General features: G+C 44.5%; 1 protein-coding gene across 6 annotated transcripts in view; it reads left to right on the top strand.

Moving 5' to 3' along the window:
- Positions 1-682: 682 nt before the first annotated feature.
- Positions 683-17,142, top strand: part of LOC117024582 (uncharacterized) — a 43,589-nt gene continuing 27,129 nt past the window's right edge. Inside the window, exons 1-4 of one of the 6 annotated variants that reach the window (XM_033110005.1) lie at positions 683-794; positions 1,277-1,672; positions 6,309-6,555; positions 14,223-14,266. In XM_033110005.1, the coding sequence (XP_032965896.1) occupies positions 689-794; positions 1,277-1,672; positions 6,309-6,517 (711 nt within the window). In that variant the 5' untranslated portion in view covers positions 683-688 and the 3' untranslated portion in view covers positions 6,518-6,555; positions 14,223-14,266. Of the gene's footprint in view, positions 795-1,276; positions 1,673-1,771; positions 1,946-6,308; positions 8,311-14,222; positions 14,267-17,142 lie in introns of those variants that run through there. The other 5 variants (XM_033110006.1, XM_033110004.1, XM_033110003.1 and 2 more) reach the window with 5 other exon arrangements.

The following is a 17,142-nucleotide window of genomic DNA, read 5'->3' as shown; positions in this document are numbered from 1 at the left end:
ATCACCGTCAGTGACACTGCGAGTGGGCAGGAACACTGTATCACGCCCCCATTGAATCTCCAGGGCTCAACAGTCATTCTTTTTATTCAATTTCACAGCTAATAGTATTAAGATTTTTCAACAGGGTTATAACTACCACCCAAAAAGCCATAAAACAAACCTAAGGAGTGTAAATGATACAATAAATTAATCAATGAAGCATTTCAATGAATGGAAATTGAAAACCCCCCACCAGCCCACCATGGCATTGCCTCTCCTAGGTAATTCACCTTATGCAAGCACTACTTAAAAATTGTAAGAACTGGAGAAATTTCCTCATTAAAATCTATCTTACAAGCCCAAATGAAAAAATATATATATATATATATATATGTATATACGTGTGTGTGTGTGTGTGTGTGTGTATAAAACACTGGGTAGGCATCATTAAGAAAAGACGATCAGATTACACCCATCAGAAATAAAACTCTCCCGGCCACACTGGTCACCACGGCCGTGCAGGCTGGGGACAGAGCAATCAAAACTCCAGCCCCGCAGTAATTAATGCACTATCTCTTCTCCAACTTAGTTCAAACTTCAAGCAGGTGGGATGCTCCTCGCTGAGAAGAGCTTCTGCCCAGTCCTGATGGACAAAACCAGCTCCTCCCTCTGCCAAGCCCTTGAGATAACACTTTCCAGAGAACTGGCAATGTTTCCCCATCCCAGGCAGCTTGGAATTCTCCTCTCCCGGAAGGAAAACAGAGATCCATCCAAATTGCCTGTGAGCCTGCGGCCAAGGGAAGCCTCTGGTCCAGGTGAGTGGCACTGAGTCCGTAGACCTGCCCCCACCGTCACTAGAAATAAAGTAGCGCTGAGCTGGGCTCCCTGGAGAAGCTCAAGCCTGGATATGCAGCCCCGGCCCCGGGGAGGTCACCTGTAACTCCTCCACTTTACACTGGGCTCCATCTGCCCGCCTGTTGCCTCTCCACGTTCACAGCCCGCCCCCTCCCCCCAACTCCACAAAAGCGGGGTGCGAGGTCCAAACGCAAAGAACAGTGTGGGCCAGGGGTTGACAGATGAACCCTGCAAATTGCAGAAACTAATTCGCAAGCACAAACCTGCCCGAGCCGGCAGCGAAGGGAAGGTGGGTTCGGGAAGGTACCCACCCTCCTAGACAGAGGTTGGGGTCGATGGAGGCCGGCGCCCCTCTTCCGGCTCCACATCCTCCCTCCTCCCGAAGTCCCGGCTGCCCCAAGTCTGCCCGAACTCCAGCATCCCTCCTTCCGGCCCTCCTCAGAGCTGCGGCGGGAAAAGCTAGAGAAGGACCGGGAGCCGGCAGCCGCAGGCCGGGAGTGGCCTCGCCTGCACCTTCGGACCAGCCCCAAGGCTCCTGGAGTCAGAAAAGGAACAATAGCGGACTCTCGGTCGCCCGAGCCACCCGGAGTCGCATTCTCCCGCCTTCCTCCTGAGCTCCTCCAAGTTCGGCGCGGAGGCGGGTCGAGCACTCGGGCGAAGACCCAGCGGAGCGAGCCTCCGTGCGGGCCAGGCAGGTGGGACGGGGTGCTGCAGCGAGGGCGCACCCAGAACGCCCTGCCGGGGGCCGGTCATTCATTCCTACCCGCGCTCCCTTCTCGGCAACCCCGCCGCCCCTGCCGCGCGCCCTTCCCGGCCAGCCTGCGAGTCGCGGGGGCCGGTAAGAGAAAACCCCTCTCCTAAGTTGGCTCAGTCCTCCCTCTCTCCTCTGATCCGCACCATCCTCCTTTTTCTCTGTCCCCAAATCTGTCCTTTGCAGACAGTTGGCGGCCGGCGAGGGACACGGGAGTGGTGGCGGGACCCTCGCTGCCACCCCACTAAGCCGCACCGCCCAGCGCACAGCCCGCGGCTCCCGCTGCCGCCGGAGCCCCAGACACAAAGGCGGGGACGGGAGCCGGGGACCCCGCTCCCGGGTGCTTCCCAACTATCGGCGCTGCGCACTCACCGCATCCAGGCAGCGGTGGCTCCCGGGCCCCGCTGGCTGCGCCACCCCGCCCGCCGCTTCCCTTGGAAAATGCGGCCGCCAGGCTCGCTTCCTGCTCAGCTTCCTGCGCCTGGGTCCCTCCTCCTCCCCTGCTGCGGGGGTCAGTGGGCGCCGAGGCTCCCGGGCTGGGCTGGCGGGGCGGGGGTAGCGGCAGCACCACCACGTGGCCGCCCGGCGCCGGCCCCTGCCGACCCGGATCCCGCCGGAGCGGGAAGGGAGGTGCTAACCATTCCCCTCCCCTTCCACCCCGCGCGGCCCCAAATTCCGCGAGTCAGGTGACCCGGCCCCGCTCCAGGCGGGACCTGCGGGAGGTGCTCCCAGGCCGGCAGCCTCCCCATCCCCTGGGAGGCCGTGGATTGCTTTGAGTTTTGCACGGATCGTGGGACCCTTCCCGGCTGATCTGTTTTCATCTTCATCATCATCACCTACCTGTACGTGGTGGAAACGACCGGTGCTCTGGCCCACGGGTTTAGGACGGATGAGTTCCCGAATAGTATTCATTTCTAGTCAACTTCTAAAGTCGGTTGTGGTCGTGGGAGTATTTTAAAAGTCACTGATCCAAGCGCCTTCTAACCAGATTCAAATCAGTTACATTTTCCATAATCATTGAACAGAAAGTAAACTAGAACGTGGTCATAGTCTCTGGACTGAACCAACTGGTTGGAGTGACAGTCATCAGGTGGCAAGAGAAAACTACCAGCGTCAAGTGTTGCTCTGCTGTGGAGTTCGGAGAAACCTACATGCAGCGGTACTGAGAGGCACGAATGGGGGAGCGCCCTCGAAGCGGTGCCTCACAAGCAAAGGGGAAGGCCTTCCTCCCCAGTCAACTTCAGCTTCTCTCCCTTCCCCAGCCGCTTCGACCAGCGTTTGAATCATGATGAACTCCTCCTTTAATTCCAAGAATTTCAAGGCTCTCCACTTGCTTATTTAATTGGGGACAGCTTTTCCATTCATTCTAGTCATGATAACCAGCTATGGCTTAGAAAGTCTTTATTCATCAAAGCCCCTCCTTTCTCTGGGTTAGCTCTGCATCTTTTGCGCAGGACAGGAAGCTTTCTAGAATAAGTAAGCGGTATGAGTCCTTTTTGGTGGGATCAACTCTAAATCAATTGAATTTTTTTTTTTTAATTCCAACAAAAGTGAAATTCACCCTAACAGTTCAGTTTATAACGCCTTGGTCAGATCCTGGCCAGGTCAAACTTCATCTGTGCTCCTATCCCCCACCCCCCAGCCCATCCCCCCATCCACCTACCTCCAATCTCTCATCCCCCACTAGCCAAGGGAAAAGCCTGTCTTAGCTTTAACAGGTGGCTTATCAAAACGGGAGCAAAGGCTGTGTAACTGGCTACATTATCTTCACTTCCTAAATCACGCATCAGAGATTCCTTAAAGAAGTGATCAGTAGCCAGTTTAAAATGGGATGTATACTCCTGTTCTGCCCTTTATCCCTCTCAAGTAAAATCACGCTCTAAAAGAAATGTGAACTGGCAAACTTCCTTTTGGTTTAATGCTGACAATTTTCACAAAACAGTTTTTCATTGTGGTTCATATGGGGCTCTTTGGGAGGGAACAATACTGCCACATGTGAGTTTTCTGGTCTGCTTTTAGCAGGTCCATCTCGTTTAAGCAGGGGCAGCTGGGACGGTGGGATTTGGAGCATGGTTCAGGGTAAGTCATGCCACCTTGGAAAGTTAACGTGCATATTCTGTAGCTGAAGGAGTGACAATATCAAACATTAAACAATAGTTGGCTAAGGCAAAGTCATCAGCCTTTTGTTCATAGAAACCCTGTCTCTCTTCTTTTTTTTCTCTTTTACATTGTGGAACCCTGTCCCAGCCACTCAGCCGTGAGCCTTCCCACATGGCTTCCTGGTGGCTGTGTGCTTTTTCTCCTTAGTTTATAATCCCACCCTCTACTATCAGCAGGTCCAACTCTGGGTGGGGAATTAAGGAGGGAAGGACTCGTATAGTTCGTCCAATGTTATAAGATCTTCTTCCCAATTACCCCTCCCCTGAAACTCAGCCCACAGCACAAGTTGTGCCACCTGCAGGAGGATTGATGGTCAAGTATAGGATTGAACAGTGCGTCCTCATAGTTATTTGCTTTTGCTTTGTTTTGTTTTGCCTAAGCCTTTTAAAAATGCTTACTGGATTCAGGATGCATAGAACACTGCCCTTTGATGGAGACCAGGCCCAGGTGGAGGGTTTGAGAGAAGGAAACAAAGATAAAATGACTCTCTAACCCGTGTAAAGTTAGTAAAACTTTTTGGGGAGGATAGCAAGTTGTATTTCAATGGAGGAATTACCCCAAAATCAAGGTACCTGTGGTGTGACGTGCAATACTAGGAGTACCAAGAGCAAGGAGACCAGGTTTCCCAACCCTTCTCTTTTACTAACTTGCCGTTTGAAATTCTCCGAGTATTTGAACCTTTCCTGGCCCCACTTTCCTATTCAGTAAAAGAAGACACTGAATGGCGTGGCCTCTGAGAATGTTTCCGGCTCTAACATCCTAAACTTCTAGAGACTTTATAAGCAGTGTTGTCCTTACACTTTACAGCAAAGTTTTATTCTCTAATTGTTCTAGCAGGTCGATCTTGCCATACCAATAAGATTATAAACTCCTAAGATTGTTGCCATCCAGAACTTAGTAGCATCTATAAATGAAATTCATTGATTGGTAGGGCCAGGTTTTCATTTTTGAAATTAAGTAATACCACATCCCTTCTTTCTTGCTCCATCTCTCAGCAATTTCCCCAGATTAGGAACTTCTGAAGTCTGGGTAACCAAAGCTAAGACTTTTGGGGGTCGCAAGAAACTATCCCTAAAGGAGGAAATAGAGATAAGTATCCTACCAGAGCCAAAAAGTAACCCTCCACTTTATTTGGTGTTTGGTCAGGATCTGACTGCTCTTCTGGGTCTAGTTAGAGGCAGCATGATGTAGAGGAATGTGGCAGTATTGGACCCAGTCCAGAGAATGAAACAAAAATACAATCAGAAGATTAGAGGGAGAAAATCTACAGGAAAAAAAGCCCAAATATTCATAGAAAAAACACGTTTTGTATTTTCTTGGGAATATTTTCAAATAGGAGGAAACTATGACATGGGAGAAATTAGTAACATAACTCTAGCCTTGCTTTTCATAATTTAATAAGACCATAGTAACAAAGTAGCCTGCAAACACTGATTGGCCCATGGTTTTCTACTTGCCAGAAAGCCAGCAGAGACTTTTCCAAGGGTAGGTTACTACACATTCCTTCTCAGTGACCTTGGACATCTGCTCAGGAGGTGAGGTTAAGATGCTTGGCAATGATACACTCCAAAGGTCTGCATCAGAGCCTTGCTTGGAGGAGTATGGCAGAGGTGCTAAGCATTTCAACCTTGACATGATAGACATGAGAGGATCTCAAGACTGGCGCTTGAGAAGATCATCTCATAGGAGAAAAGTAAAGTCTCTAGAACTGTGCTGTCCAGTGTGGTAGCCACTGGCTACATGTGAAGACCTAAAATGTCACTAGTCTACTAGGATACAGAGTACTTGAAATGTCACTGGTCCAAATTGAGATGTGCAATAAATGCAAAACACGCAAGATTTCAAAGACTTAGGAGGAAATAAATGAAAAACGTCTCACTCATTTTTATATTGATTACATATTGAAATGTTAATATTTAGGGAATGTTCCTATACTAGATTAAATATATCATTGACATTAATTTTAGTTATTTATTTTTGCTTTTTAAAATGTGGTTACCTAGAAAATTAAAAATTAGTATCTGGCTTAAACTATATTTCTATTGGCTATCACTGCGATAGGGGTTAATATTAACATCTAATACACATTTAGCATCTACTCCATACCAGGCACTTTTCTAAGTGATGTATATGCATTAACTACCGTGGCCATATACTTAATCATCCAATCTGGGACACTGTTGACACTTTTGAGAGTGAAATGGGGCAGGGAAATTCCAAACCAGCCAAGATACTAGGACAAAAGGCCTAAACTAGGCCTGTCCTGAGCAAACTGAGATGTCAAGCCACCCTAATTTAATCCTTACATCAACCTTATCAGTACCATAATTATCCCCTTTGCACACATGAGGGAACTGAGAGATTGAGTAACTTGTCCAAAGTCACACAGCTAGGAAGTGGCAGTACTGGAATTCAAACTAGGGCAGTCTGGCTCTTGAGCCTTCACTCTTAACTGCTGTGCATCCTTGTCTCCTTCAGAGCTAATATGGATTGAGGATTTAGTAGATGTAGTTTGTCTTGATCCTCTCAGCAACTTGAATGGAGTATTATCCTGTTTTTACAGATGCAGAAACGGAGTTTCAAGGAGATCCAGCAATTTGCCCAAATCATAGAACCAGAAAGAGTGGGACCAAAAAATCCAAGCTTGGGATGTCCAGCTCCAGAGAGGTCCTCTCCTGCACTACTCCTTATTGCCTGCAGGCCACCTCTGTTTATAAACGACTCTCGTGTGGATCTCATTATTTCTCCCACTTCTGGCAGAGGACCGGATAAGAGAGGGCTAGAACCCAGGCGACGTCACCTTGGAACAGGTAACAAACACCCAAAGCTCCATCTAGGTGGCCCCTCCTTGCGTAGAAGGAACACTTTGAGACAATCCAAATAATCATCGTGCTGCCAAGTTGGTTTTTCTGCTACACACGTCAGAACGTCCAGTAAATATCCTCCCATTGAGGTGGCGGAGGAGGGCACCAGGAGGAGCTCCTGAACATCCAGAAGGCAGTTAGGTGTTATCAAAAGGGTCAGAAAAGGGGCTGTCACAAAGTTCCACAGTCAGATGCAATATCTTGGCATGTAAATCCGTGAGTGTGCTAAGCACAGGTTTTCTTCCATCCTCTGCAGTGTGCCATGATATTGGCCACCCATTAAAATCACCTGCCTTTAAAAATCACCAGTTGCCTTGGCCTCATGCCCTAGAAAACGATTAGAGTGGTCTGGTGTGGGCCCAGGCATCGTCATTTTATACCCTCTCCCTAGGGAGCGGGGCCACATTGTGCTGGGCTGTTCCTGATATGCCTGGAGCATCTGTTTCTCGATTTAGCATTGCAAGCAAAGTGATACTAGGTGAAGCGGGTGGAGTGGTTCTTGCAAAGGCCCTTGCAACAGTCACTGTTCCAGAATGATTTCTTGATAGAGTGATTTGAAACCAAGCCGCTGTTTTTGTTGGCCTGGTTCTCTTTTCTGTTATGGCATTAAACCTGAGCTCCGAATTTTTTGTCTTCTTCATTGAGATCAACTTCTGCCTGTGAGATATTTTAATGTGTGCTTTCCTCCTATCCAAATAGTGCATCCATAATAATCCTGCGTACTACTTTTGCTGAGGCGTTGTTTCGCATCTGTTAAGGCTTCTTGTTTATGTTGTTTGAAGGTTTTGTAGCCATTTAGCTTCTGTCATTCATTTTCACATTTCCATTTTTGTCACTCTCTTCACAATCCTTAAGAGACTATGTGAGGTCGATCACTTGTTGTTTTCAAAATTGGTCTTTTGACTGTGCAAGTGAACACATTTTTAAGAGACATTTTTCACAGCAGAATGTTATTGCTTAAGATATATGACTGCAGTGTGAAGATATTTAACAAAATTCCACAAGTCCTTTGTTTGTTTTGCCTTAATACAAATTCTTCAGCTATCTAAATATGTGCCTTAAGCAGGTTTCGCACATTCAGGACAGAGGTTCTTCTAAGGTAAAGTTATCATTCTTCCTTTGCCTTCTCTTTCAAAGACAGTCCTGTAACTTATTGTTCTAGACTTCCTGTTTGTGACAGTGTTCTGACTGTCCTGTGACATGCCAGAAGAGAGAAGGACAGAAGTAGGGGAACCAGAAAGATCCCTGTGGACATGTTCCTTCAACAGAGCTAAAGTGGGACAGAGAAGGTCTCTAGAAGCCAGCAGAGCAGAAGCAGGAAAAGAGACCATGTTGACTTCCTCCCATGGATTCCTAGAACCCTTAGAACACAAATGCCAAGAAGACAAATTGGCTTCACAATAGTAGACCAATAAAAGGGAGAAGGGCACTGTTCTGGTGTTAAGAATATCAAGGTCACTATTAGCCAACCAGAGGGGACCTTGCTCTGTAGAATTATGTAACAGGGAAGGGAATTTTGGAGGCCCTTTGAGAGAACCAGAAGACTAAGTTGGCAGTGAGTTGGTCTGGGAAATTTGCCACCAAAAGACCCAGCGGCCAGGGACAAAGAGAGGGAGGTGGAGGTCTGAGTGGGTCTCATATTTGCTTTGTGGGTTTCTGGAAAGTACTTTAAAACATTTTAATTTAAACTGTGTGCCTTAAGAGGACTTTCCATTCACATCCAGCATAACATATTCATATTAAAAAATATAAATTATGAGAACATTCAGTGTGTTTCTTCTCATCCTGATTCGCCCTCCCTGACCACACTGCCTTCTGTTCCAAGCCTGGGCATTCTTACTTGCCTGATGCTTGATTCAGAGGGATGGAAAAGGATTCAAGGTTAGAGGGGCATTTTAGAGAAAGTTTAGAATAGTGTGTGTGAGGACAGTTCTGCAGAAGACTGGTGAGAACAGAGAAGTTGTATCCAAGCAGGAGTACTCCCAGTGTGGCCTAGAGAGTGGGCTTCTCCAACCCGAAACAGTTGTCGGCTACTGGGCAGCAATCATGACTGAACTCTATCTTTGTTTTTTAAACATGAAGTAAAGATGAAAAATGAAAGAAAAAAAAGAAGAAGAAGAAATACTCCGTCAGGTAGTGTGTTTGATCTCTGGCTTCTCCACGTACTAGTTGTGCAATTTCGGGTAAACCACTTAATCTCTCTTTGCCTCAGTTTCTTCATCTGCAAAATGGGACTAATACTAGTACCTCCTCTTGGGTTATTTTGGAGATTACATAATTAACATATATGAAGCATGTAAAATAGTACCTGGCACAGAGTAAGAGGTAAATAAATAATATTGATAATTGTAACTAATATGGAGAAGCATAAGAGATTCATAGAATATGAGGGAAAATAAAACAGTGGTATACACTGAAATCAATTCAATTGTTATTAAAAATGTCATAGGCTATAATTTAAACATTTCTAGGGTAGTATTTGCTAAGTCTTATATGGAAACTTTATCAACTTATATATATGGTACAGTGTTGAACACACATAGAAATGGAAAATATGAGATGTTCTCAACCTTCAAGGAGCTTCCAACCTATGTGGAAAGGTGGCCTATCGACATACATGGAAAGAGTCACCGAAAGAAGACAGATGACTTTATGCTGCTTTCTAGTTCTTTAGCACTAGTCTTGGCTTTGTGAAGCCATATTTCCTGGCAAGCTTTGTGCTTAAAAATGTGAAGCATACTATTCTGCTGAAATCTTATGAAGGAGTGTTCTATGGGAACCAAAATATAAGTAAACTCATCCCCACCCACAGAGATTCCTATTCTAATATTCAGCCTGGGTTGAGAATGACTACTCTATGCAGCTTCTGTGCTGGTGAATAATGTCGCGATTGAAACATTCTCAGTGTCGGGATCACTGCCTGTTACAGGGATAACAGTGCCTGTTACAAGATAACAGCAACTTTAACAAAAAGGGGCTTGTTTTCCTCACATTGTAAATAGTTGCTTGCTTTGGATCAGTGGCTGAAGGATGTCAAGTGTGAGGTCTTTGTGATCCTCTAGATTTTCCCCTCGTTTGTAGAAGATAGCTTACCCACGTACATCATCAATTCTGTGTTCCAGACAGGAAGAAGGGGAAGAGTGGACGGCCAGAATGGTCTGCCCCTCTTATGGAGATTTTGTGTAAGCCTCACCCAACATCTTAATTTTATTGGCCCAGACTGTGTCACATGGCCACTCCTATCTGAAAGAAAGGAGGGAAAGTATAGATTCTGAGCTGGGTACACTGCACACCAAATGAAATTGGAGTTCTGCTAGTAGGAAACAGAAGAGAATGGATATTGGGTTTATCCATTGCTGTAAAACAACCTCAAAATGTAATGGCTTAAAACGATATAATATAATTTTTTATTTCTCATAATTCTGCGGGTTGACTAGATCACTTTTCTGCTTTATGTGGTGTATGTTGAGGCACTGGGATGGCCAAATGATCTGAAATGGCCTCACTCCTAGAGCCAGTAGGAGTGATGCTGGTCACTGGCTGGAGCTCAGCGAGGGATTGTAGGCCGAGACCTCATTTCTCCTTCACGTGACTTCTTGAGCTTCCTTGTGGACTAGTGGCTGGGTTCCAAGGAGGAGAATTCCAAGAGAATCAGCCCCAGCGCGCAAGTGCTTATCAAGTCTCCACTTACATCACGGGTGTCATGGTCCCACTGGCCAAAACTAATCACGTGGCCAAGCCCAGAGTCACAGTGGGAAGGGACGACACAAAGGCACGCGTGCAGGGAAGCACGGTTCATTGGAGTCCACCAAAGTGCCAGTCCTCCACAGGTAGGCATCTAGCCATCTCTGCCAAAGCATCTTTTGATCATATGGTAAAATTTGTCAATGCTTATTTTTCAGCAAATGTGGCGCTGAATACTTTGCAAGCATTAACTCTGAAAATATTCACAACAACATTATGGGGTAGATATTGGGGGAGGGGAAAATTTCCTTCTACCTTTCTAAATTCTTCTGGCTGGACTAATAATCTAATTAATTTGTGACAGAATAACAGGAGAAAAATGACCAAAGTTATTGCATTGCATATGTACATACAAGGGTTCCATAAGAATATAAGACCTGGGCACAGATCTGGCAGTTGAAGCTTATATGCCATCTTGACCTAAGGAGAAAGGGCTGGGGGCTGGGAGTAGGGTTGTGGCTTGGGACTTTAAAAGTCAGGAAAGCGATTCACATAGAGATAAAAAAGCAAATGTTTGGTAACAAATATTTGCTGGGCCATCTTTAACAACGTGACACAGAGAGGACTTTGATCAAACCTCTGTTGATCACACACTAATTTATATTAAACTATGGTTATCTGCGATGCTATCTCCCTTCCTAGAGCAGGTCTGCTATCTAAATTCTTTTAGGCAGTTAGGGGCAAGATCAAAGGGTTTTCCTGAGTCTTTTGCTTCTTGAAAATAACCAGCTTAAAATAATCACTATCCCAAAAGTCATACTTTGGGGTGGCAAATTCTGCTTCTCCTTAATACTTTTATTATTTTCATTTATAGATGAGGAAGTAGATTAGGAAAGTTTAAGAAACTTGCCCAAGGTCACATAGTAAGAAAACACCTGGGCTGGAACTTGAACCCAACCTGAATACTCAGCTTGGACAGGAGTTTGTGAGCACATTCTGGTTGTGAGGAGATGGGAGGAAACCAAATGACAGAGATCGAGTTAAAGAGCCATTTAAGAAAGATTTCCCCCCGTGTTTTTAATATCAGAGAGAAGGGTGTGATGTCTCTGCCCTCAGAGTGAAGTCAGAAGCGCTGTGTTGAGAGACTACTCACTAGCTTTCTCATCAGGTGACCTAATGCATCCTGGGCCCATCTTCACCAAGTGTACACAGCCAGAGGGGAAGATACCCATTAGGCAGTGAAGTTGGAACAGCCACACTTGCCCTTGGGAAAACCTGAAGAATAAGTTAGAACATTGGGAGCCTTGTTTAAGGAATCCTTTGAGGTGGGTTTTGACGGGGGAAAAAAATGAAGTTTACTGAACATGTACTTGGACAAGTGTGCCAAAAGTGAATAAATTTGCAAATTACTGGTTTAAGGATTTTTTTTTTTTTTTTTTTTTAGTAGGATGATTTTTAAAACAGTCCTTTTCAAACTTGAATGTTCCTGTGAATCCCCAGGGATCTCTTTAAGAAGCAGATTCTGATTCAGTAGGTCTGAAGAAAGGCTTCCGATTCTGTATTTCTAACAAGTTCCCAGTAATGCCGTGGGTCTGAGGAGACACACTGAGGAGCAACGCTTTAAAATGTTGGAGGAAAAACCCTTTTGGGTTGTAAAAAACCGTTTGGGACATAAACAATGGGAGTGGAAGGGGGAAGCCTGCTGCCATCCCCAGAGGAGACAGAATGTCACTGCCCTTTCCAAAGGGACAGGCCATTGACAGAAGACACAAAGAGGGCGCTTAGAGACTCTCAGAGTGGGCTCCCTTGGTCAAGGTGAGATAAACGGCAGGTACAACCAGGAACAGTTATGAAGGTGTTTTTCTGATGAGTCTGGCCTAAGGAACTCATGATGCTGAACAGAAAATGACAGTCCCAAAATCGTGTCAGTTATGTGAAAAAGCCCATGATACCAAACTTAGATTTAATACCTGATCTAGTTGCAGTTTCAGCCTCTCCCAGAAACGTAATCTAAATCATCCCGTCTGGAATTTTCTGGTCAAGCACCAGTAAGGTAAATGATCTCATGGGCCCTCTCATCCCCTTATAGAGAGAAGAGGCAATCTGCGTGATAAAAACCCTTACTTTTCTCTCTTCCACCAAAGAGAAGATATCCAGGCCCAAGAAAAACCTTTTCTTTGTTAACAGCTCTCTTGCCCCACCTTTTCCCCTATATTTTGTACAACCACTCAGGGCACCATTCTAGTTGCTAGACAGGATGCTTGCTGCCTGGTGCATGAATCACTTAATCAAGCCAATTCGATCTTCAAATTTACTCAACCGAATTTTGTTTTTCAACAATGTGAAGAAAAGCTCCAAGAAACCCAACAGAGTGAGTGAGATAGAGCAAAATAAATGGAACTGAAGGAACACAAATATTTAGATAGGCTGAACTCCTAAGGTGTAAGAAAATACAATTTGCATCTAAGAGTTGTTTTCTTTCAACCCTCTCTTTTTACTGTGGTATTGTGTTGTTTATAAGTAGAAGGAAGATACCGGTAGTATACACTATGTGCTAGTTTACCAAAAGAGTGTGTTTTGAATCCTTACAAATTAATCTGGATGTCTTAATCGGACAGATCCCACTCCAGGAGCAAGTACATCAGAGCGTTGGCCATCCTCTTTCAGAAAGTGTGCTTGGAGTTAACAAAGGACTTTATGAGTATGCCCACTTGTCACGTATTTACCCTCCCAATTATAAAAAATAAATAATGCAATAATTACCATCCTATTTCATAGATTAAAAAAAAACAACAACAAAAAACTAAGTTACAGAGAGTTTTATGGATTTCTATAACGGGCAGAGTTAAAACTAGAACTCCAGTTTTCTGAGTCTCAGACCCAGGATCTGTTTGCTACAATATGGTATTTCCATGGAGTTTCACGCACAGATGCACAAAGGGAAGGAGGCACTCTGTACCCCTAAACTGAAGCAAGAGCGCAGTTCTTTCAGACATAACTGAAGAAAGCCTAAGTGGTTGCAGAAGCCCCAGCCTACAAGGACTGCAAACAAACTTCTGCCTCCAGCAACATAGCTGACTGGAAATGCAGAAAAAATTTCCCTTACAAACACCAGATAATATACACCAAACATTTGGTTAAAAGCACAGCTAAACTTATCAGAAAGTGAGATTCACAGGAGGGGGCAAAAAATAAAAGTTGAAACCAGAGTGATCACCAAACCCTAAAACATAGGGCTGCTTTGGAGCATCTGCTGATTCTGGAAGCTGGGTTCTCTGTCGGGAAAAAGAGTACAGGCCTATGAGAAGGAGCACTGAGATCCTGGAAAAAGCTAAGGGTCTCAAGTAAAAAGTTGGGTTAGAAAAAACAAATCCATCCTCTGGTAGAAGGAAGCCAACAAGGAAACATGTTTGTCTCAGGCCTTGGCCACAGGGATGAAAAACAAAAACAAAAGAGTCTTTCCTGGGACTTTATAATCCCGTTTAGTATTTACTTGCATAGTCCAGGAACCTGCAGATAGAATAATTATTTTAAAAATACTTCTAGTTTTTAATAACCCAAGCCACTGGGTATATGGAAGGATGTACCTTCCATCCAGACTCTTCAGGATTTCTACGCTGAAAAGGAGCCTTAAATGAACCAACAATAAAAAACTAAACATCGATGAGAAAGTAAACCACCATAAATTCGGCTCTGCAGCAACAGTGGAGGACAGAATCAGACCCCAAGAATTTTGGGCACAGTGTTATTTAGTACCGAATGTAAAGTAAATGTGCTTAAAATATTTATGAAGAGACAGAGGGCATTGTAAACATAAGAAACGATCAAAACACCATCAAGAATAAATAGGCAGTTTCAAACGAACCAAATAGAATTTCTAGAAATGTAAAATATAATTGAGATTTAAACTGTAATATTTAAAATTGCAGATAAATCACAGCTAAAGAGAGAATTAGTAAATTGGAAGAAAAGCCTGAAGAATCACCTTACAATGCTGTACAGGAAGATAAAGGTATGGAAACTATGAAACTGAGGCTAAGAGACATGGAGGGAAAAAAAAGGTGTTCAACAAATATCTAACTGGAATTGCAGAAGGAGATTTTGAGAAGGACAGGAAGTTCAGGGCCCTCATACTTGATACCCTTTGTTAATTTGGGCAGGGTGAGGAGTTTCAGGTTTTTTGTGTTTTTTTATTTTTTATTTTTTATTATTATTTTATTGGGGAAGGGGAACAGGACTTTATTGGGGAACAGTGTGTTTTTCCCAGGACCCATCAGCTCCAAGTCAAGTTGTTGTCCTTTCAATCTTAGTTGTGGAGGGCGCAGCTCAGCTCCAAGTCCAGTCGCCATGTTCATCCCATGCGGGCGTTGAACCGGCAGCCTTGTTGAGAGCTGGTGCTCTAACCAACTGAGCCATCCGGCTACCCGCCCGCCTCCGCCCACCACCCCCCAGCTCAGCAGCAGCTCAGCTGCAGCTCGTTGTCTTCATTCTAGTTGCTAAGGGCGCAGTCTCACTGGACCTGTGGGAATCGAACTGGCAGCCTTGTTGCCCTAATCAACCGAGCCACCTGTCCACCCCTCAGGTATTTTTAATATGTGTTTAAAGTCTATGTTATGGGCTGAATTGTGTCTCCCCTAAATTCATATGTTAAAGCCCTAACTCTCAGCACCTCATTGCTATATGACTGTTTTTGGAGATAGGGATTTTAAAGAAGTAATTAAGCTAAAATGAGGTCATTAGGGTGGGCCCTAATCCAGTCTGACTGGTGTCCTTATCAGAAGGGGAGATTAGGACACACAGAGAGCCACCAGGGGTGTGCATGCAGAAAGGGACCACCACGTGAAGAGTTAGGAAGTCGGTGACTGCATGCTAAGGAGAGAGGCCTCAGAGGAAACCAATCCTGCCAACCCCTTGATCTTGGACTTCCAGCCTCTAGATTTACAAGAAAATGAATTTCTGTTATTTTAAGCCACTCAGTCTGTGGTATTTTGTTATGATGGGCCTAGCCAAATAAGACAGCTCACTTTCTCCTTTCAGAACACGCCTTCCCTCCATTGCAGTACTTAGCCACGGGCTCTGCATTTTGTCACTGGATATGAAGCTTTCACTTTTCTGGGTTAAAATTCACTTTCTGAGTAACTGGCATAGAGTTGTCCAAACAGACCAATGTACGTCCTCCTGACTCTCTAGGATGCCCATATACTGTTTGGCACGAGCAACTGGCCAGTCACATTGGCTGGCTGACCATGACCAAGTTTGGTCCTGGGCAGAGTGCGAGTATTAAAGATCTCCCCTATCTCTTTCCATAGAATTCCTCTTTGTGCTGTTCTTCTCACCCAGGACTCCCTGAGAGCAGAAGATTGATTTTCTGAAGCTGTACCATGACCTCTGCTCCCTGCAGCTTCCATACCCCAGATGCTCACGTTTTGGACTCTAGGGTGTGCATTGATTCCTAGGAGTGAGATGAGTGACACACTGAAAGCCCAGGCCAGACTGTTCCCCACCCAAGACATGGAGACTTTGGAAGACAAACATTTCTTCTGCTGTGCACCAGAGGCACGCTGCAGTATGTGAAGGAATGCAGAGCACGCCCAGTGCAGCTAGACAAGGAGCGCGTTTTCAGCCTTGAGAGTTATGGACAAATGTAGAGCAACTCAGACAGTTCTAAATTACCGAGTATTGTTTTGGTATCATTTGCTAGACTACTTTGGTCTCAGAGATTTAAATGTTAAAGTTAATAACATATCTAATAGTATATTGCAGCATATCTTCATGGTTGTTTTTGTTTGTTTGTTTGTTTGTTTGTTTTTTTAAACTATGGTGTTTGAAGCCTATGGTTTCTCAAAGTACCTCAGGGAATGGGTCCCCAGAAAAGGGACCCTCATTCTTTCTTTAATTTCCATGGATCTAGTTCTACCTAGGATTAGAGTCCATGGTCCTGGTCCTAACCCACGGCTTTTCCTCTTAATTCAAGTACTAGAGAATAATTATAGATAATTATAAAGTTACAACAATATTCAGTGCCCATTCCTGTGGGAGGATTATACATCCTCACGCTGATGAGTTGAGATGTGGACGTAAGTCTTGCGTTGGGCAATGAAATTTGAATGGAAGTGGCATGTGTCACTTCCAGGTAGAAGTTTTAAAATCCTCCTTGTGATTCACTGTGGTCTTCTCTCCACTATCCTCACCCCTGTGTTTGGAAATCGTGAGAGTAGAGTGGAGATGGGCCTCCAACAGCCTTGGGTTCTTGAGTGACTACAGTGTGAAGAGCCCTGGTCTAGGGCATAGAGACCAGTATGTGATGCCTCAGATCTCCAAACCTCTGCTCTCTGCTCTTTTCCTCACCCCAGCTTTATTGAGATATGATTGACATATAACATTGTGTAGGTTTAAGATGTACAATGTGTTGATTTGATACACGTATATATTGAAAAATGATTACTACCATAGCATTAGCTAATACCTCCCTCACATTGCATGATTACATTTCTTTTTTGTGGTGAGAACATTTAAGATCTCCTCATAGCAAATTTTGAATATATAATACAGTATTACTAACTGTAAATTCCCAGAAATTATTCATCTTATAGCTTGTACCCTTTGACCAGCATCTCCCCAGTTCCCCCACCCTCCAGCTCCTGGTAATCACCGCCTTTTGTTTCGGTGAGTTTGGCTGTTTTAGATTCCACAAGCAAGTAATATTATATGGTATTTGTCTTTCTCTGTCTGACTCATTTCTCTTAGCATAATGCCCTCAAGTTTCACCATGTTGTCACGAATGGCAGGATTTCCTTCTTTCTTGTGTGAATAATATTTTAATGCATATATATGTCATATATATATATA

The sequence above is a fragment of the Rhinolophus ferrumequinum genome, chromosome 7 (genome assembly GCF_004115265.2).
Source record: "Rhinolophus ferrumequinum isolate MPI-CBG mRhiFer1 chromosome 7, mRhiFer1_v1.p, whole genome shotgun sequence".
In the NCBI taxonomy this organism is placed as follows: Eukaryota; Metazoa; Chordata; class Mammalia; order Chiroptera; family Rhinolophidae; genus Rhinolophus; species Rhinolophus ferrumequinum.
Note: the sequence above shows the minus strand (reverse complement) of the source record. Positions and strands in the feature narration are given on the sequence as shown.